A 21,020-nucleotide genomic window follows, 5' to 3' on the forward strand; every position below is an offset into this window, starting at 1 on the left:
CGCCACCCTCTCCTCCCTGACTTCGCCCTCCCACGCCCACTCCAACACTTCATGCCGTGGAAGCAATCTCCCTCTCTCATCGTCGTCATCCTCCTCATTATTATTATTATTATTACTTGCGACGTCGCAGCCGTTCCACCTAATCCATCACTCGCGTGAAACGTGCACGCCAGCCTCCTCCTCCTCATGTGTTCATCTTCACGTGACATATATATATATATATATATATATATATATATATATATATATATATATAAGACTTAATATTGTTGAAATGCAAATGCAAATTATTGTTGCGGATATTGTGGCCGAAAGAAAAGGTGGGTTGGTAGGACGAGCGGCCGACTTGAGTCAAATATGCATTTGTTTTTGTTTCCGAAAGCAAAAGCAAAATGTAGACAAATGTGCAGACCAATGACGCGGTAACAAGAAGCTCGTTGGTGTTTTCTTTATGTGGCGGACTCCAAATTGGATCCGATATGATCTGAATCCGACCCGCATTACGCGACCTTAAATGATAGGAAGGGAGACAGATGACTGCCATCTGTCCTTGCGCGCCCGTGAACGTACCTCGATATTTCAGATCAGCCATCCAGTAGCTTCCCGACACGTGGTGACTCAGTCGGCTCGTGCCGCAAGCGTCCAAAGCTCAACCGTTCCTCTCTATATATGTAGCACGACGCTTGCTTTCGCCGTCCTCCTCATCGTACCATTCCCCCATCTTGAGCCGCACCCCGACTGCCGGATCACCGGGAACGTCCGCTCCCTTGGCGCCGCCCTCCTGCGAATCTGGAAGTCTGAGAAAGGTGCGTGGGATCTTGATCTGAGAATCTCCACTATGCTTCTATGTGATTCTTACACGAGATCGCACGCTTTCGGTTTCGCGGTTTATGTGCTTCTTTTTCGCCTCTTTTTTCTTCGTTTTTCTGTGATCGGAAGCGCACGCAGTACTCGGTTTCCTCCTTTATGGAGGGAGTGTTTCAACTGGAATTTGGGGGAAGAAATTGACCAACATTTGGGGTCGATCTGCTTATTTTAGTTCCGAGATGTTTGCCCTTCGAAGGAAACGAAAGTAGTTGGAATCGCTCATTGCGATTAGTAGTAGCTCGTTGTTTCCTCCACAGAAGGCACCGTCTCATTGTGCCGATCGCACCTGCAAAAAAGCCGGGGAGAAATACACTTTTCTCATCGGACGGTTGCCTAGCTGCCACCTCAGCTCGTGACCTAGGTTTGGCTCGTTCACGGAGCACTTCCCGCACTGGTTCTGGGAAACACGGAGACCATGTCAAGGGCGTGACTCGTGGTACGCGTACCTCGAGTACGTGCACTCCATCGCGGAACTGTTTCAGCGCGGGTCCCATCCAACCTGCTGGGTTCATAAAAAAAATTGGGGAGAAACTAATCAAATCGGTTAGGGCGGTGACGGAGATTGTGACATTCGCAGTTCATTATAGCTACTTCCCAATTCCTTTGTCCGGTGGAAAATGACATATGGTTATTATTGGCATCATGATTAAGATGGACATGGTTCTTAATTTCATCGTTAGTAATTAGTTCTGAACTAAGATGCAACATTAGTCTTATTTACATTATATTTCTAATAAGAATTGTACATTTATGACCATTGCAAGGTTTTGAAATAGCATATTTGTCTGTCAGAAAAATCTAAAATTTCTAAAATACATCTGAATAATTTTTTTAGCATCAATTATATATATATATATATATATATATATATATATATATTCCTTTTATTCACTGAGTATATCACAAGACTAATTAGTGGATGTTACAGTATCTTATTATCTTTCCACAATCACTTTCATTACACATAAATAGGACAATAAAATCGTTGGAAATGGAGCATAATATCCACACCACCTCATCAAGGCCCTACAAGTTAGACTTGTATTAACAATAATTGGTGGAAGTTTCGTAAAGTATAATTTGATCATATAAAAAGAACTTGTCGGTGTTGAAGAAGGCAATGAGACTATTGGGTGCATAAGACAATTATCGTGGAAATTAGGATCGGTGGCCATATTTATAGGTGGATCTATCAAATCATATATAATAATAATGGATGCTTGATGCTCTTTCTTCTTTAATCATAGTCTTCTTGGCACAAAATTCCAAAGAGAATACATTTTGGAGTACATATATCATAGAACAGATTTCGTGCAGTACAACTACGTGCCATGATACGTGCGGCTGCTAGATGGAATTGCTTGTTTACCAAGCGATGTGCGTGCCGTGTCAAACTCTCGAGTCAATTTCACTTTATCATCTTGCATCATGCTTCCCATCTACATGACATGGGAAATTCACTTACGCAATGTGCAGGGTTGAGTTGTGTGCCGTGAAACATACATTACTTTTGCTAGCTATGTTTTGAAATCAACACCCTAATAAGAAAAGGATTTTTTTTTCTTCTTTTCGGTCAAAAGGAATAATATATTTCTTATTTGTTGGGTTATACTTTGCTTCCTAATGTTGAGAATGAGACAGCCAACGAGGCTACTTTGTGTATGTAAGTTTTGATTAATTGTGACTATGTGAGAGTTACTGTCCTTCGTATTATAAGGAGAGGGAAGGGAAACCTGAATCACATACTTATCTATGGACATGATTAACTGAGAGCATATGCTGCACTTATCACATGACCTTTCTCTTACGCTTTTTGCCCTTTTGTACGTGCAAGTAGCCATTAACAAAGTTGTGGAGCCAGATGAGTCATGGAGTCTCTCCACACAAGAAATGGACAAGGCTGCCCCACGACCCCTTGCCTCTATCTCCTTCTGGAAAGCCATGACTCCCTTGCCAATTAATGTCGGTTAACTTGAGGGTACTAAGAATAATGATAATATAAGGAGATAAGAACAGAGTCAGCCACATAGGCTCTATCCTGTCTATTGTTCTTTCTCTCTCTTTCTTGTTGTGCTTTGCTTGAGACAGGAGGCGACTGTGGTAAAAGCACATAGCCCCGAGATTGATGCAAACTGCTGCATTCTAACTCTATTATTCTTTCTTCCTTGCACGAGTGAATAAAGGCTGGGGTTTGTTGAATTGATCAGGGCTAGGAAGGTCGAGCCTCATCTCTCCCATCGCGAGAAGAGAACGAAGACAGGGAGTAGAAGAAGAGGAAGAGGACGGTGCTGTGCGTGCATATATGGTGAAGGAAGGAGGCGAGGAGGGAGTGCTGGGGAAGTATGAGCTGGGGAGGACGCTGGGCGAGGGGAACTTCGGGAAGGTGAAGTACGCGAGGAACGTCGTCACCGGGCAGGCCTTCGCCGTCAAGATCCTCGACCGCAAGCGCATCCAGTCCCTCAAGATCGACGACCAGGTCAAGCATCTCTCTCCCCTTCCATTCTTCCTCTTCCACTTGTTTGTTGCCCGCAGTGGAATCATTTGAGGTCGTACTAACCATGCAAGAGATGGAACAGATCAAGAGGGAGATTGGCACGCTGAAGCTGCTGAAGCATCCCAACGTGGTCCGTCTACATGAGGTTTGCCGCCCGCCTCTCTCTCTCTTCTTCTTCTTGTTGACTCCCCGCGTTCATCTCCTCCTCAGTTTAGTTCTGGGAGAACGCATACTTCTGTTGTCTGGTGTTTTGATTATTTTATTCGATTTAATATCGAGCAAGATCGAGCAGTAGATTCCGGGGAAATTAGGCAGGTCTCGGTGGATGGAGTTGGAAGCAAGGAATCTTTGTCCTCGTTGTCCTTCTTTTCGGATTGGTTTGGCGTTCGCAACCCCACCATGACCAAACACTAATAATACTAATAATAACACGGCCGCGACTTCGTGCCAGTCCCACGAGCTGTCCGCCCGCCATGACCGGAACGGCGCTGATTGGCCGCGTGACGCTGGGGCCCAAAAGACACTGGTGGGGGACCGACGCTTTGAGATGCGAGGTCCCGATCACGACGGCTACAGGGCACCGACGGTCGGCGTGGAACACGTGGGGCCCGGCGGGAACCGGCTCAACGTGCAGTCCAGATCGGGACACGGCCGACGGGTCCGCCGCGTCCGCGTCCTGCCCTCGGGAGTTGTCCCCATATGATCCTGGCGCAATCAACTCATCTCACTGTGGGCCTCGATGCATGTGGAGAAGGAAAGGCGTGCAGTCGATACGGTTGGGTCCAATGGACGCAGTCGCTAATTGAGGTCTCCTTCTGTGGAAACAGGGCGGGCATTAGATGTTCTCAGTAGCATTTATTTGTGATCCTTTTGTTTCACTCGGTGACTCTTCTTTTCAATGATCTCAGCATCGCAGTAAGATTGCTCCGCTGCAACTTTATCGGTAGATAGGAGTAGCAGGTTCTGGCTTTGCTGAGGGCAAATATTCTTAGTAGCTTGATAGGGATAATTATGCATGTTTGTGATGAAAGAACCAAGTTTTGTAGTTCAAATTATGCTTCAGATTCATATTGACAGGGCAATTTGGTGTTTGAACGACAGGTATCGGCCAGCAAAACCAAGATTTATATGGTCCTTGAATACGTCAACGGCGGCGAATTGTTCGACAAAATCGTAAGCAACCTATTTGTTGAATTGCCTCTGTGACAAATCTTTGTCTTTGTTTTTTGGCGTGTCATAGAATTACGGCTTCTGAAGCTGGTTTTGCTATTCTATGCTGTAGTCATTGAAGGGTAAGCTTTCAGAAAAGGAAGGAAGGAGGCTTTTCCAGCAGTTGATAGATGCTGTCAGCTATTGTCACGATAAGGGTGTTTACCACAGAGATCTCAAGGTAACAAATCTCAACTGCACTTCTATGTGATCGATTCAAGTGTCAAATTGAGAGGGAGAGTCATCTTCTACTCGTATCACAGCCAGAGAATGTGTTGGTTGATGCAAAAGGAAACATAAAGGTATCCGATTTCGGCCTCAGTGCACTGCCTCAACATCTTGGGGTATGTCAATTAAGCTCCTCCTCAGTGAAACAAAACACTCAACTCTCTCTCTCTCTCTCTCTCTCTCTCTCTCTCTCCATTTGTGTTGTTTGGCTAAATCTTCTTCCTTGTGCTGCATCAGAATGATGGATTGCTGCACACAACATGTGGGAGCCCAAATTACATTGCCCCTGAGGTGATTTCTACCACTTCCTTCCATTTCTGCTTTCTTCATATTCCTGGTGATGCCTGGCTTGACGAGTTCTTGTGGCAATGCCATCAGATCCTCTCGAACCGAGGTTACGACGGTGCGAGGTCCGATATCTGGTCTTGTGGTGTCATCCTCTATGTCATCCTCACCGGCTATCTTCCTTTCGACGACAGAAACCTCGCTGTTCTATATCAGAAGGTATGCACTCTGCACAAGGATGAAGTGGAGATCCTTATCGGTTGCTGGGCAGGGAGTGATATCTTCTTGCTTCTTGGCTTAGATCGTCAGGGGCGACACCAAGATCCCCAGGTGGCTCTCCCCGGGCGCTCAGAACATCCTGAGGAGGATTCTTGATCCAAATCCTGTAACTCGGATGAATGTGGCTGGGATCAAAGCAGACGACTGGTTCAAAGAGGACTACGCCCCGGTGTTCCCGAAAGATGACGACGACGACAGTTATGGTGACTCCTTTCCTGTTAAAGAGGTAAAACAAGGTCTGTTTTGGAGAGGCTTTGATTGCTTTGAATCGGAGCTGATGTTTTGGATGTCTGCAGCAAAATGTGTCCGGCGAGAATGGAGCTTCACCTACACATATCAATGCGTTCCAGCTGATAGGAATGTCTTCATCGCTCGATCTTTCTGGCTTCTTCGAGAAAGAGGTAGGAAATGACAAATTGCCTCTTTCATTCAACTTGTAACGTATTCATAGATATTGCTTATGGCCTTTTCAGGATGTGTCCGAAAGGAAAATAAGGTTCACATCAGATCACTCACCAAAAGAGTTGTTGGAGAAGATTGTGGACATCGTCACAGAGATGGGGCTTCAGGTTCAGAAGGGGCATGGCAAGGTTGGTACCTCCAGATCTCCTGCCATAGCTTGGTACCTTGGAATCACTACCAACTGTTCTTTTGTCATCTATTGGCAGCTGAAAGTAACGCAGAAGCAGGATCGGAGGAGCACGAAGAGCGCTGCGTCACTGTCTCTGGCTACAGAGGTAAAGCTTTCTTGCTGCTTGAGCTTTCGAGTAAATGAGATAAGATTATGATACCATGATTTTGATGAGATGTAGGTGTTCGAGCTCACTCCGTCTGTGTGTGTTGTGGAGCTGAGGAAGTCACAGGGTGATTCGTCGTTGTACAGGAAGGTAAGACGAGTCTGCTCTCCTAGGCAGTGACAGAGAGATCAAAGCTTATGCGGATGGCGGTGGTCTGCAGGTGTGTGCGAGGCTATCGGAGGATTTGGGGGCGAGCAAGGGAGAACAGCTTCTGGGGACGAAGAAGAGCTTGACGCCAGAGGCGAGCAGCTACACGTGACGCGCCTTTTTGTAGCATCAGGCGCACGAGATAGACGTGCTCGGAATATGCCCAATTGTACATAAACGAGCGACGTCGGAAGATGGTGGCGATTAGTGATTCCACACGGGCAGCTTCCCGTTTTCCTTGGCCGCGCGCGCCTCTTGCAGTGAACGAAGGAAAGAAATATGGGAGTTGAGAGTCACCGGACGACGACCGGAGGTATTGGTATTTTCATTTTACTGATAAGAAAACTGAGAAGCAAAGATCATCACCATCATCGATTGCTAGTTTATGCTGCTGCGCATGGGTGATAAGGCTATCTATCCTAAGTTTTGTACGCATATCGAATAAATAGATTACGTTTTGGCAACTACGTCGAATAAGATTCTCATGATGCAAAGTAAATAAAAAAGAGAGAAATATCAAAACACATCAAATATGATTGATTCCCTTAGTTATATCGACGACATTCATTTGAGTGGTTTGAGTCTGTGTTTGAACGAAGGCATCTTTCCATTAGGAAAGATGTATTCTCATAACAGCAGGGTGACATCTCGCCCTTGGACTTCAGCCCTCACACCGGAAAAAGGGCAGATGCATCTGTTGGTGGGACGGACTTCACTTCTTTCTAACTGACATCCGAAGATTCCCGATTTCAAACGAGGAAAGTTGGAGAAGGTGGACAGCTTTGAGACCTCCGAAAGTGGAATGATATCTGTAATTTCGTACGAAATTATATATGATATACGGTTATATATAACGCTCAACATATATATATATATAAAATCAAAAAAAGATGATGTAACGTCACCGCTCGGTAACGTTGCTGAAGTCGTCGAAAAAGACGATGTCACCTTTTTCATATATATATATATATATATATATATATATATATATATATATATATATATATATATATATAATTTTTTATTTTTTGTTCTGTCCGGTAATGAACGATTGACGTATTGATATATCGTCGGACCGATACGTGCCGCTCGTACCAGACGATATCATTCGGTATTATTTACCTTGGTATCTTCCATGAACTTAGTTACATAAAGAGTAAAACCAAATAAGATAATATATGAATTAAGATGATCAATAAAAGATGAATTATATAATTACTTGGTTGAATCAAGTAATTATATAATTACTTGATTCAACCAAGGTAGATGACCTAATTGGCCTAACAAAATAATAAAGAGTAATCCATCCTGATTGATTTAAGCTTAAATCCTTGAAGTAAATGAAACATTCATAGGCAATTGAAAACAACCAGCTGTCATCTAAATAAACATAGTTGATCTTTGTACAAAAACATTTTAAGAACTACACCCTTGAAGTAAATGAAACATCTCCAACCCGATCAAACACTCTACACAATAGGTATTTATCGTAAATCCAGGGCGGTATACATACATGGTAGCTATAGAACTGCAGACTGTAAACAAAAAGGACTTCCTTCTTTTGAAACAGAGAAGTAAATAAAACTTCTCCAAGGAAGAAGAACAAGATCAAACTTAGAAAGCATAATGACTACTCATCTTCTAGGTACTAACATGCCACTGTGGCGGCGAACGATATGAAAATACAACAGGTTCTGTTTGTGGAAAGAGAACAACAAAGAAGCTTGCTACATAAAGCAAACAACCATATACTAACACCACCTGGACGCTCGACTGTGGAACAAGTTATTGCATCGACAGGTTGCCAGTATAACTGTAGGGTAAAATGAAATCTGCATTTCGCAACCAACTGCATAGAGGAGCATACTTTTCCACCACCAGACAATAAAAGTTGGTATGATCATAATAGTCAACCTTTTTCTAGACATATTGCAACCTCCATTCTGGTTGATCATTTGTTTAGCCGGCTGCCACATGACGGCAAAGCTTTTGTCACCAAGAAAATTTGGAAATCGGATCCACAAAGCACGGAAGATGAGATTATACTATGTCCACCTGAATGTTTCAAGTATAATATCCAAAGCACCCATGCGTATTGGCGTAGACTGCCACTGCATTACCGTGAGCTTATCCATCATCCTGTACCTTTATCATCCCATAAGATAACTAATTCCCATGCAAACTATATGACTGCTTATTAGTATCTGTCAATTTATGAGAGATCTAGCTAGCACCTTCAGAAGACTGTCCTTGGCCGGTACATATGTAATACTCGTATTGGTTGAAAGCATTCCTCATAATTTCTGAAGTTTTTTATCAACTAATACTTATAGCAATGACATACTCTTATCGGGATCAACTTTCGCTTGACCTGAGTATACAACAATTAACCCGCAAGGAACAAAGGATACCTAGTTCCCTGAGTCCACTAAATTTAATCTGCTTTACCACGACAATCTATACCAACGTACTGTTCCACTTTGGGAAGATATCAATATGTTGTACTGGCACCTGCATCTGTATTGTTATCTGTATCAGGTAAATGGAAAGATAACGGCTGCCAACCCGATGGGTGAGGTGTAATCCACCTCTTGACACTAACTGTCACGTGCAATATCTGAAGAATTTCACCCAAAACAAGATGATTCAAACATGAATTTCTCACAATTATTGCTGCTTGATACCTGTATAAAATTAACAAGTTGTATCATGAATGCAAGAACGCAGATTAAACAACAGCCTTCGATAAAAATGTTACCTGCATTGTGATGTCATCATTGAAGCACGTCCAGCTGTCGAAGAGAGAAACCTTAGAACTGCATCCCATGTTGCCTTTGGATGCTTAGCATTAATATCAATAGGATTGATACATTTCCAGAGTACATCATTTTTTTCTACATAGAATGGTAAATTACCTCCTAGCTTGTGCATCACAAGAAGTTGATGATGAACCGCATAGCTCAAGGCCATGCTAATGTTTAAATTCTGAATATTCATCTCGCCATAGCGAATACAATCAGCTATGTTTGCTTCATTTGGGACCATTTTGTCAGTTTTTAATATGCGCAGAGCACACAAAACATTCTGGACTTCAGTTGGTACTGACAGGCATCCTGGCTTACCCCACAACTCATCTTTAGACAAGTTGCTGTCCCTGGTGTTTGTAGGTTGTCTGTGCACATGTTCCTCATAAGTTGTTTGGTAACTCTGTGGACCATAATGATCTGATACAGAAATGTTTGGTTTAGGGTTACTCTTAAAAGATGAACTGTTATGATGACCACCACTAGGATCATCTGATATGCTAACTCTGCTGAATTCAGGTAAGTTTCCTGATGAGAAGGGTGGGCCACCTATCCAACTCTGTGGTGAAGTGAATGCTGCACCACTAGGCCTATATGGAATTGCATTAAGATTATACTTTTGAGAATTTGGTGAAGACAAATTCCCAGGTCGAGTACTAGGCTGTGGAGGTAGTAAATCACTAGGTCTTAATGGGTGAGGCCAGCGTGATTTGTCATTGTTAGAAAAGTCTTTTCCATCTTTCATGGAGAAATATGGATGAGGTGGTGCATAATCTGCCACAGCCCCATTTGAAGACTTGGGTTGATTCCCTTGAAAGAATCGATGCGGAGCTTCCTTGAAAGATACTGCTTCAGATTGGCAAGAGTAGTTGGCTTCAGAAGGTAGCATTTGATGTGGTAACTGGGTGAAAAAATTAGTGGCATGGTTCAAGTAGGAACTTTCCTGGGCTTTCATACTTGGCATTGTTGGAATATGCATTTGATCAGTATTTTTCATGCTGTTGTTAAATTGGGGAACGTTACTGTTAGTTAGAATATCATGACTTACAGGAGGAGGCTGCATGAATGTGTTGCCTGATATTGTTGTTAAATCACTATTTGGCTGGATTGGATTTGGACATCTCTTGGACTTTCCTTTGCACCAATTATCAGATTTTCCTGCAGGACTGCCACTGAGTGATGCTTCAGTCAACGAAGTACCACCTGATGTCTTGCTGATATAAGGTGATTCATGCAATGGCTTTCCTCCAGACACAAGGTCCTTCCAGTTCCAGACACTCTTTGCAGCAGCAACAAGGGCTTGTGATACATTTGGTGGTTGTGCAAGAAGAATATTGTATCTCCTCAATCCAAGTTGATGGAGGGCATTTGAGAAGTCACGATCGCCAGATATTAACAAGTAGTTGGCAGGTGGAGGATTATCAACTGCCCAAAATAGCATGTCTACCAAAATCTTCTTATCACTTGCATCTTTGACACCTGCATAGCATTTATCAAAATGAGGTATGAGAAAACATATGTAGAACTAGAAAGAGGATGGTATCACAGTAAAAAAAAAAAGAAGAAAAAGCCATCTCTAAACAAACATCTCCTCAAGTATGTTAATTAGAAACATCTACTACGAATATCTTGATCTATGTATTTTTCAACAAAAATGGCATGGCGTCGCATCCAATTTTGATGTAATTGTTGAAATTTAGTACCCAAATTTGACTTCCATAATTCATCAGGACAGACCAAAGAAAACAGTAGCATATTTGCAAAATATCAGACACCAATGAACCCTGAAATCAGCTGCAATTTACATTAAAGACACAAAATAAGTAAACCTTAGCTCAAACCCTTTGTAGAGCGATGATGGTTGGGATGAAGGTCATGCAACTACTACCCAAATTTACAAGCTTTTCTCGAGTATCATATATCAAGTTATGTATTAACCCAGGTGACCTCCAGGAAGCCCTCCAACATCTCTGATAAGAGATGCTCCCTATATTAACAATAAAATTTGTAACACAACATATCTAAAAGAAAATTGTTTCCAAGTGATTGATTATTACTCTTTTCCCTTCACTACTCATACAGTACAATTTCCAAGTCACACCCTCTAGCCAGGTTCTTGAACTTTCCTTCACCATGAACATGAACATGTATAAAAGAAATGAGAATGCTTTCCTAAGAACACATTTCTTTTTTCCAACCAACCATATCCCATAGGGCGACAAATTCAAATATTTTCAAATAGTAGTGCAGCTTTTCAGTCATGAACTGCAGGTAAAGCACATGAGTTATGAATTCCACACACAAATGCTTCAAGTGTAATAGGAAAGAGGAAGCTGAATATTTTATGACAATCATGAGTAGCTCAAGTATGTAAATATATAGTCTTGGATCATATCAGTCAAATAATGCTAATTTGCAATAATCCTTGTTCCATAAACTAAATAAAAATTCGATCTAAACATGTTTTTATTTAATAGACTCAAACTTTGATGTAAAGCTAAACTGCCAACTACGTCAGCAACTTATTACTAAAAGCTACCAAGCATCCAGAGAGAGACTTGCACCTTCTCGGCTAACATACCATAGCATCAAGAAGGCACACAGAATGCCTGTGGTTGAGCACCTTTCTAGAGCTAATCACAAAAAGGGCTCACCCTATATAGTCCTGTGCATATTTTTCTTCAATTTCTACTTATAATTTTTCAACTATCTAGTTAAGTAATACGCATTAGATTTATTTTAAAAGATCATTCATTGAGAAAGAAACACAGGCCCACTTTTACTTTTTCACTCCTCTTCTTTTCTTTTACCTTCTGTCCAGTACTATTGAGTAATACACGTTTTTCTTCAATTTCTACTTCTAATTTTCAACTATATAGTTGAGTAATATGCATTAGATTTATTTTAAAAGATCATTCATTGAGAAAAAAACACAGGCCCACTTTTACTTTTTCACTCCTCTTCTTTTCTTTTACGTTCTGTCCAGTACTATTGAGTAATACACATTTTTCTTCAATTTATACTTCTAATTTTTCAACTATCTAGTTAAGTAATACGCATTAGATTTAATTTAAAAGATCATTCATTGAGAAAGAAAGACGGGCCCACTTTTACTTTTTTTCTCTCCTTCTGTCCACTACTATTGATGTGTGCTTATCTTCCTCTCCATTTTACTTCTTTTATATATATATATATATATACTCAATGTGGCTGCTTCATTTTTTCCTCTCTATACTACAATTCAACAGTTGAGATTATTAGATGTCCACACTTTTTCCTTCTTTTTTTCTTCCTTATTATTCTGCCTAGGATATTTACATATTAATAGTAGTACTACAAAACAATAAAAATAATTAACTTATTTTATCCTCAAGATTATTTGTAAATACATTCTGATGCACAAGTGTGCTTTAATTTACTGCCTCCCACCTAGGCTCCAAGTAAACATAATCTCAGTGCAACTCAACCTTACCTTGATAAGGATGTATATAGTAACAAATAAAGAAGTTACACTACCAACATCAGCAAAAATGCCAGACCCAATTATAAAAAGATGGATTTACTGGAACTCAAATGCATGACAAGAAGCCCTTAGAGCATTTTTCCAAAAACAAAAGCTTATATGAAAGCTGAAACAATGACTACAGACTACAATAAGGTAAAGTAATTACAGAAAAAGAAAACAACAAAAATGTACCCTCCTACCAGTTGCTAAACTATGTCAATTCATTGAATTAATTACACAAAACACCAAGATTTCAGCATAGAAACTGGCCAAGAAAGGGTTATTTAAAGACTCTAGACAATTTTACTCACAAATACAAGATTTTTTATCAATTAACTAATACAAAAAAGAACAAATATGAAAACTTCCGATATATCACATTCAGGGAATGAGTAACTTGCTATCTCATATGGTTTGATGGTCCAAATTCAAATAAGAATCCAGGTTCCTTATGAAATATGCCAACAGTAACTAAGTAATTTAACTCTTAGATGCATGAACTAAAGATTCCATAATTCTCCAAACATACACCATAATCATAAAGAAACCTGTCATATTCTGGAAGCTTTTAGGTATCCTGTCATATTCTACAAGAAGAGTCAAAAACATGTTCACACAAAAGCGTGTTGGTAGATGCGCATCACAAAACTAAGTGCCCACCAAACCGACACCATCTGGAGGGCAACAAGCATATATGCAAAGCTACAAGTACCATCAGAACCCAATGGACACGCCGATCACTAAGTTTATTCGTACGAGCAATGAGATAGCGTGACTAGGAAACCAATGAGGCCGCGGAAAACTGGGAATCTGAAAAAAGGAAAAGGAGGAGGAGCAAGAAAGGCATTTCCTGCGCAATCAAGAAACCTAAGACCCTAAGAATGGCGCTCCGCCAAAGCAACGACGGGATCAGGGCTTGAGGGTCGGATGTTTTACCGGCGGGGACGTGGTTAAGGGCGATGCCGGTGCTGGAGAGGGCTTGTTGCACGGACGGCGTGATCTTATTCGTGTCGCCGAAAGCGGAAATCAACACGGGGCCCCGGTATCCCATCGCCGCAAGGGCGGAGCTTATGTTCTGGGCAATCAGGTGCGGGTCGCAAGCCCTAGGGACCTGGCAATTCTCGATGTCCCACCACACCGATGTCTTCGCCGCCGCGTACTCCCCCGCCGCGGCATCGCCGCCCCCTCCCATCGCCTATCCTCCCTTCTTTATCTTCCGATCGCCGCGCCTGCGGTGAGTCTAGGATTCCGAGAGCGGCGAGGGTGCGCAGATCGCGGTGGCAATGGTAGGAGCGGGGAAGACACTACTTGCCCCCTTTGGCCTCTGCCGGTCTCGTCTCCGCAAGTCCAAAGTTGCCCTTTATAGGCGGCGGACGACGACTCGAAACAGAGTATTGACTCTTAGACCATCTGTTTCTACCGAGTACGAAACATGCCTCAGACCCAATAAATTTCTCCCGTTGGCCGGGGCCCACGACAGTTGACACGGGTCCACGTCATGAAGACGTACGTTTGCCGTCTGCTGGAGTGGAAGAGCGACGACGCGTGCGCGTACGGGAAGGAAGAACTCGGAAGGGAGGCGAAGTCGTGGGCTTGCGGAGTGGGGTGGATTAAAACTGGAAGACTAGAAGACTCGAAATGGTCTTTCAATTCACACATATCAATCACATCATAAAATATATTTAAATGATATATTTTGTTTATATAACAGCAAATAATGTCGAAAGCTTTGTAGCTCATAAAATGTAATAAAAATATGTTCTAATCTTTTATTTTGTTAATATAAATCTCTAAATTTGATGAATTTATTGTGGAGACCGATGCATTGACGAAGTCAAACTTTGGAAATCGTAATTACGAAAACGGACCGACCCAACTCACACGGTTTGAATTCTGAAAAATATAAAATAAACATTGATTTTTATTTGTTATTAAAGATTTTTATAATTATAAAATATGATTAAGAAAACACCTTTCACTATTTTTATTATAATATTATTTTAAAATATTAACTCATAAAATAAAAATAGAGAGAGTATTTTTTGTGATTCAAATTCAAATCAATGTTATCGTAACACAGCCGTTAGTAAGCGCAGCTGACAAAGCCGCTCATCAAGATGAATTCTTCCAGCATCCTCTCTTATGGTGGGTGCTATGAGATAGGAAGTAGCAAACCTGGAAAACATCTCCGGTGATGGGTCATTTTGCAAACAGGCACAAAAGGCACAACCTGAAAGATGAACCCAGCCACGATTTTCTGATTCCCCGTGCTGAATCAATCATGAAATGTATGTCCAGAGCTCTTGTACGTGTGGGCAATCATCCGAAGAGAGGAAAATAGAAATCAAAACCAATCTTAAGCAAGGATGAGGATATTTATCTACAACTGTTCTTCCTGCCGTGGCACAGCTGGTCTGAGGAAATCATCTGTAAAGTAGACGATAAGGATCGGTGAGTTACCAAGAGGATGATGCTGATTTGTTCGATGGGAAAAAGCTGATATAATCTTATTCATGCAACACCATTCAAGAACTGCAGCTTCTTAATAAGCATGAACAGAAGAGAAGAGGAGAGGTTGTTCACCTTATGGCAGTGGTTCTTGTGAGTCTCCCAGTCGAGATAAATGTAGGTATGCATCGGTGCCTGAAAATAATGTTTTGAAAGAAAAAGATCTGTCAGTGAAAACATGCCATAGCGATGAAAAGGATGGCCAATTTCATGTGTATCAATAGTCGATCTTTTTCATGTCATCAGGGCCCTTTTGATTCATTACCAGGGTGTTTTTACTATTGATGAATTTGTGGAAGTCATTTTGATCATTTAACAAAAGGGTAAATTTAATCACTTGAAGACTTATCTCCAGAAAAGGGAACTCATAGTATTCCTACAAAGAGCAAGCAGCATAGATGCTACTTCAAGAGCAGCAAGTCGGTGGCATGAACATGTTGACCATAAAAATTGATCATCTTCAATGTAAAAATATTAACATAAAACGAAAACTAGAGACTTATTTGACATATAGCTAGAAACAATTGGCACACAAGTAATGTCACAAGGAGAAAAGGGAGAAAAAGCATCGTCGATGGGGCAAAATTGTAAACATAATTAATCACACTAAGATAACTGAAGGCTCCAATACACAATTTCTAATTATTCAAAGTTGACAAATTATATAATTTCCACTAGTGACTCATCCCTACTTTGGTCCAGGGGACCAAATGAAACCAAGTCAAATATGATGATAATGTTCAAAAATATTGCATAATTCATAAGATTTGACATTGAAGAAGCCAACCTAGCAAATTGTGCATAGCCATTAGCCATTTTAAAGAAACAAATTTCATAAAATTTGTTCTTGGCACAAACCATTGGTGTAACTAGGACAGTAGTATGCTTGCAGATGTGGCACTTCACTGTGCATTGACTAGACTAGGTTTTTAGTTGATATTCAATTGTAGTTCACTCTTCTTTATCATGCAAGTCATTTAATTTGAGTGCTCCAAACAGGCTCCCACTGCAAACCTGATTGTTGCAATGTTTTTCTATATATATATATATATATATATATATATGGCCTACAGGATATAGTGGAGTAACTAATATTAACCTCGAGTAATAATTTCTAGGCAACACTAAATCTGATTAAGCTATATGTCTGACAAAAATTTAATAGCTTTACATGAATCGACATGTATGCTATAAAGATATATGCCCATGCCCCACATAAAATCTGAGTAAGAACACAGCTATAGCCATGATGAAATTCAAACATTGATAATGACCTTAACATCAGAAATCAAGTGGGAAAAAAGAGTCGGGCATACCATATCCTTCCATAGAGATGATTTGCAAATCACCACCAAAATAACGAGCATATAGACGACTAATTGGGAGCCCGAAACCATAACCAGCCATAGTTACACCGTTTGAGACTCCTTTGTAGTTTTCATCTGGTGGATCTTTTGCAGTGCTATAGAGATACGTGAAAATCTTTGGAAGGCCACTTCTCGGTATTCCTCCCCCTTCGTCTGAAATCTGGAACAAATAATGATAGATCAAAATCCATATGACTGTAGTGCTCAAACAACAAATCTTTAAGTTCAGCATACTTAGATGACGACATTGGTTGAAATTTTTGGAATTTGGAATGTACCTTCAGGAACATAGAGCAATCCCTTCGAAAAAGAATCACAGGAACATGTGGCAACAAGCATACTACATGCATGAGCAATCATGATGGTGTAAACAAGTAAGAGGAGATATAGGAGGGGGAAGACAACCCTTGCTATATTTCTTGCTCCAGACATGCAGAATTTATAACCATTAAACATATAGTTCACGTAAAACGTCGAGGTCAATTTGCAAAATTTGAAAAAGAATTTTTCATACTTTAGGTGCATGATTATCTTAATTCTATATAATATCCAGATTGGAGGTTAATAAAAAGATCTATGCAAGAGTTTAGCATGTTTCTTTATCTTCATGTAGCCAAAAACAGATCATATCGTAGTAGAAGGTTATTGTATGTATTAGTTCTTATGAGACCCTTTAAAGTTCTTTGATAGGAGAGAAAGCTGGTAGTTCAGGTGGCAGTGAGCCAGAATTTGTGAAACCATATTTTCTGGAAGAACATTGCTTATGTTCTTCTTCTGATGGAGTTATGATCAGTGAGAAAAAACTGTCCAAGCAAGTAAGATAAATCCGCTTGGTCTTGCTCCATTTCTCTATTTTAGTTTGCTTTTCTTTGTCTGTCTTAGGAAACTGGATCAGGATGATTTGCAAAACTTATTAATACTTTTGAGAGAAAAAAAAAATGAATTGCTGAAGAACTTCGCTGAGCAATCAATGAAATCGCTCTGTTGAACCTGTCACAAGAAATAGCATGCAAATAAAGCAGTTTCTTCTCAATTTTCTTCCCATTTTCTATCTTTCCGAGTGCCTGATCAGAAGCTACTCTTCTGCATCAGATTCAAGCAGTTTTATGAGACAACAGATAAACAGAAATGATACAAAAGCAATGAGGATTGATTCAATCATAAGCAATGGATAAATTTGTTCAACTAGTCTCTTCTCATGCCAACATTTCCCTGATTACCAAGTATAAATAGGAAAAAAACAGTAATTGCAAAGGTAAGCAAACGCTGAAGGCAGACCTTTATTGTGACATCCTCTATCCCATCAGCAACAATAATTCTAACAGGGGGGACTTCCTTGTCAGAATTCATGTGACGTTCTTGAACTGCACGCAGAGAGTTCTTTACCAACTCAAAGACCATGAGATGCAAATGTGATGGCACATACCTAAAAGGAAACAGAAGTAGAAGAAAGAAACGGATAAGTTCACTTGAAAGTAATAACCATAAGTTCAATTCCAATGTGAACATTACATGAACAGTCTCAAATTCATATAAGGAGAATAAACATCCTTCCACCTTGTTAAAGAAAAATAACACTGTATAACAACATTTAAAATTGTTAATATGAAAATTAAAATAACTCAAGTAGCAACTTCAGATGCTTTTGCTTGTAGGAAAGATACAATAGACAATTCAAAGTAAGTCGCTGTATATGCAGATGCATCAGCAAGCAATTTCAAGGGAAGAGAAGCTAAGGCAGGAAAGACAAGAAACAAAAGAGAGGATTCTTAGTCAACAGCAAGGTAAAAGTATTTGATAATATGTCTACAGCTTGACATGAGCATGCAACCTTACAAACTACAGAGTTTTCAAAGAAATAACATTAAAAAATTCATTTTTAATATTTTTCTTATGAAAAGAATGCTTTACAAGCTATGGCAATTAACATAGTGAATAAATATACAAGCAACACTCACGGGAAGGTGAAATTTGGATCGCCATATATGTTAACCTCAGGAGCACTCCCATATTCCCGATAACAAATACTGCGGGCATCCTCACTAGCAATTTGGGCCACTAGCATTGGAGAAAGTCCAGTGTTTATTTGACCAATACATCCTGGTTCTGGATCAGGATCATGCAAAGCCACATGCTGCCCTGAATTTCACTCAAATCAGAAGTTATTATGCATCCAAAGAGAATAAAAGAAAATCATGCATGTGTCTGTTTCCATGTAGATCATACGGCATAATGGAATTTAAAGGCCTTTAAGCAATTGAGAACAAGATTTCTGCTGACCTATAAGCATACGGATCCCAATTCTTGACAAGTAAAAACGGTCAAGAAATTGATGAATCTCTTCGAGTTCTTCCGGCACGACCTTGCGGTTCATGTCTCTCTTCAGCTGCTGTACACCTAAAGCCATAGCCGGTACGACGTTGTTATGCCTCACCTTGATCATCTTAATCATTTGAGTGAAAGCTAATTCATCACTTGTATCTTTGATTTCTGGAAACGATCGAAGATCACGAAAAGAATCCAGATACCAGTCTCTGACCTAAAAAGGACACTGGAGATGTCAGTATTTAATATGACAAGCAGAAACTGTCCATAGCAGATTTTGCAATCCACATGAAAAAAGAAGAGGCAAGAAGGAAAGCAGAGAAACCATCAAGAATCTGTCGTCCACAACTGATGTCATTCTATGGAAATATTGCATTAAAGGCCAAAAAATATGCAGTGCATTACATCAGACAGAAAGGATACCTAAATGAAATCTAAAAGTAGCTAAAAATTCAGCAAGGGTTCAGACTAAAGAAATATCTGTCATCATGTTAAGGAAAAGATAATCATAGGATTATGTCCTTCACCTTCCACCGAGTAGTTTTCCCGACAATATCGCTCGAAGTAGTATGTAACAGAATAGAAATGACACAACGTGAACCGAAACTTTCATTTTTAAGACAGCTAGACATCGTTGGAGAAGAAGAATCTCATTCTGCATCAAATTAATAGCAGGAGCATGCAAAATAATAAGTCGATTATAATAACTCCAAACCTAGACACTGTGAAGAATCAGCAGAGAATTTTCTTAAGCCCAAAATCTTAAAGCTATGTTACTCTCCAACAGTGCAAATTGGTGCTAATTAATCTACAGAATGTGGATGGATCGCTGCAGAATCCATCCCAAATAAATGCAGTGAATTCTCCAAAGCTGTAAAAATGAACCTATTCGCAGAGAGCACAGAGATGCCATCCTTGCATATATATATTATGCCCAGATATAGCTTGGAAATCATGTAAACGATACAATTCAGAGGGAGCCTAACTGGCTACCAAAATACCAAACAAAGCACGAAATTGAGGATCAGCTCGAAGTCTCTGCTTAATTTAGTGCAACTTCGCAACACAAGATTACAATCTTCGCGAGACCGGGAGAAAGGAATAGGTCGGATTCCCGATACCCGACAGGTATTATTCCTCGATTTCCCAGCTCAATCAGCTAAAGGTAGCACGAGAATCAAAATCGAGCACAGCAATCACATCCATCGCCAGAACTAACATGGCGAGACCAACCGAACAGAAGAAAAACCAGGATCCAGCTCCCGCAGCACAATGAAGAGAAACGGGGGAGTACCTTCAAGACGGCGGGTTCGTCGGACAAGCCGAAGGGCAGGGCCTCCAACTCAATGGCCCGGCGGGCGATCCGCGTGGGGAGCTCCTTGTGGAGGAACTGCGCGGAGAGGAGGAGGTTCTTCTGGGTGGGGCGGGCGCCGAACTCCATCATGTAGCGGAGGCTCACCCCGGTCTGCTTCATGCCTCCCCAGCGCTGCACCTCGTCGGCCAGCGCCTTGGAGAAGGACTCCGCCGCTTTTTTCACCGCCATGGTCGAGAACATCAAAAGGAAGAGGCGGGAGGCGGAGGCCCCGAAAGCGAAGGCATCGAGGGTAGGAGCAGTACGAAGCAGGAGGAGGAGGGAGAGGGGCGAGGGCGGATTATAAGCAGTGGCGGAGAGGAGGAGAGCGACGAGGATCACAAAGATCGGGCCCTCTTTGGTAATTTTACCTTCTCAGGGGCCTTTTTAGTAATAGCAAAATAGTTGCGTATCGAACCGCGAATTGTTCGTCGCGTGCGCTCGCGAGTGAATACGGTTGGTTGCATTTTTTGCATTCACCTCCCTGTCAAAGTTATATTCTCTTAACGGTACTTGCGTCGTAAGCTGACCAACGGAGGTGACACGTGACATTTACTCGCACGTAGAATACCGAGAGACGTTCGGGCCCCGCATGTTGTGATGGCCGAGTCATCTGTGTTCGTGGCTCTTTGTCCCGTTTGAGTTGCGCATTTTTTTCATTTACCTCCCTGTGAAACATCGTATTCTCATAGTGGTCCAAATACGACGTGGACGCCAACGAGAGGCGCTGCGTGCGCGGAAGGAAAACGTGTCCTTTACTCGCGCGCAAATTGGTAGAGACGGGCGGGCCCCACATGATGAGGTGGCAATTCCTGCAATCAGTGCGGTCCGATCCAATCAAATAGATAGTGTGT

At 41.1% G+C, this 21,020-nt stretch overlaps 3 protein-coding genes across 7 annotated transcripts; 1 reads left to right on the forward strand and 2 right to left on the reverse strand.

The window, feature by feature from the left end:
• Positions 1-674: 674 nt before the first annotated feature.
• LOC135596921 (CBL-interacting protein kinase 1-like) lies at positions 675-6,770 on the forward strand. 5 transcript variants are annotated; one of them, XM_065089196.1, is made up of 14 exons: positions 675-806; positions 3,075-3,343; positions 3,444-3,506; positions 4,463-4,534; positions 4,644-4,751; positions 4,834-4,914; positions 5,036-5,089; positions 5,177-5,302; positions 5,385-5,588; positions 5,659-5,763; positions 5,836-5,952; positions 6,031-6,099; positions 6,175-6,249; positions 6,320-6,770. In XM_065089196.1, exons 2-14 carry the CDS (start codon positions 3,170-3,172, stop codon positions 6,416-6,418), a joined length of 1,347 nt encoding a protein of 448 aa, XP_064945268.1. In that variant the 5' UTR covers positions 675-806; positions 3,075-3,169; the 3' UTR covers positions 6,419-6,770. The 5 variants fall into 5 exon arrangements, with proteins under 5 accessions (XP_064945268.1, XP_064945265.1, XP_064945264.1 ...); XM_065089193.1 differs by having other exon boundaries at positions 718-806; positions 3,051-3,343; XM_065089192.1 differs by lacking the exon at positions 675-806 and adding an exon at positions 2,873-2,967.
• Positions 6,771-7,763: 993 nt separating this feature from the next.
• On the reverse strand, positions 7,764-13,938 carry LOC103970413 (uncharacterized). The gene is made up of 3 exons (XM_009384182.3): positions 13,552-13,938; positions 9,065-10,589; positions 7,764-8,990 (listed from the first exon to the last, which is right to left on the reverse strand). Exons 1-3 carry the CDS (start codon positions 13,805-13,807, stop codon positions 8,798-8,800), a joined length of 1,974 nt encoding a protein of 657 aa, XP_009382457.2. The 5' UTR covers positions 13,808-13,938; the 3' UTR covers positions 7,764-8,797.
• A 698-nt stretch (positions 13,939-14,636) lies between these two features.
• On the reverse strand, positions 14,637-20,448 carry LOC135581800 (pyruvate dehydrogenase (acetyl-transferring) kinase, mitochondrial-like). Its single transcript, XM_065089197.1, has 7 exons — positions 20,110-20,448; positions 18,771-19,029; positions 18,449-18,629; positions 17,769-17,916; positions 16,440-16,650; positions 15,199-15,258; positions 14,637-15,042 (listed from the first exon to the last, which is right to left on the reverse strand). Exons 1-6 carry the CDS (start codon positions 20,368-20,370, stop codon positions 15,200-15,202), a joined length of 1,119 nt encoding a protein of 372 aa, XP_064945269.1. The 5' UTR covers positions 20,371-20,448; the 3' UTR covers positions 14,637-15,042; position 15,199.
• Between the last annotated feature and the right edge of the window lie 572 nt (positions 20,449-21,020).

This window comes from Musa acuminata, chromosome BXJ1-11, assembly GCF_036884655.1.
Source record: "Musa acuminata AAA Group cultivar baxijiao chromosome BXJ1-11, Cavendish_Baxijiao_AAA, whole genome shotgun sequence".
Lineage (NCBI taxonomy): Eukaryota > Viridiplantae > Streptophyta > Magnoliopsida > Zingiberales > Musaceae > Musa > Musa acuminata.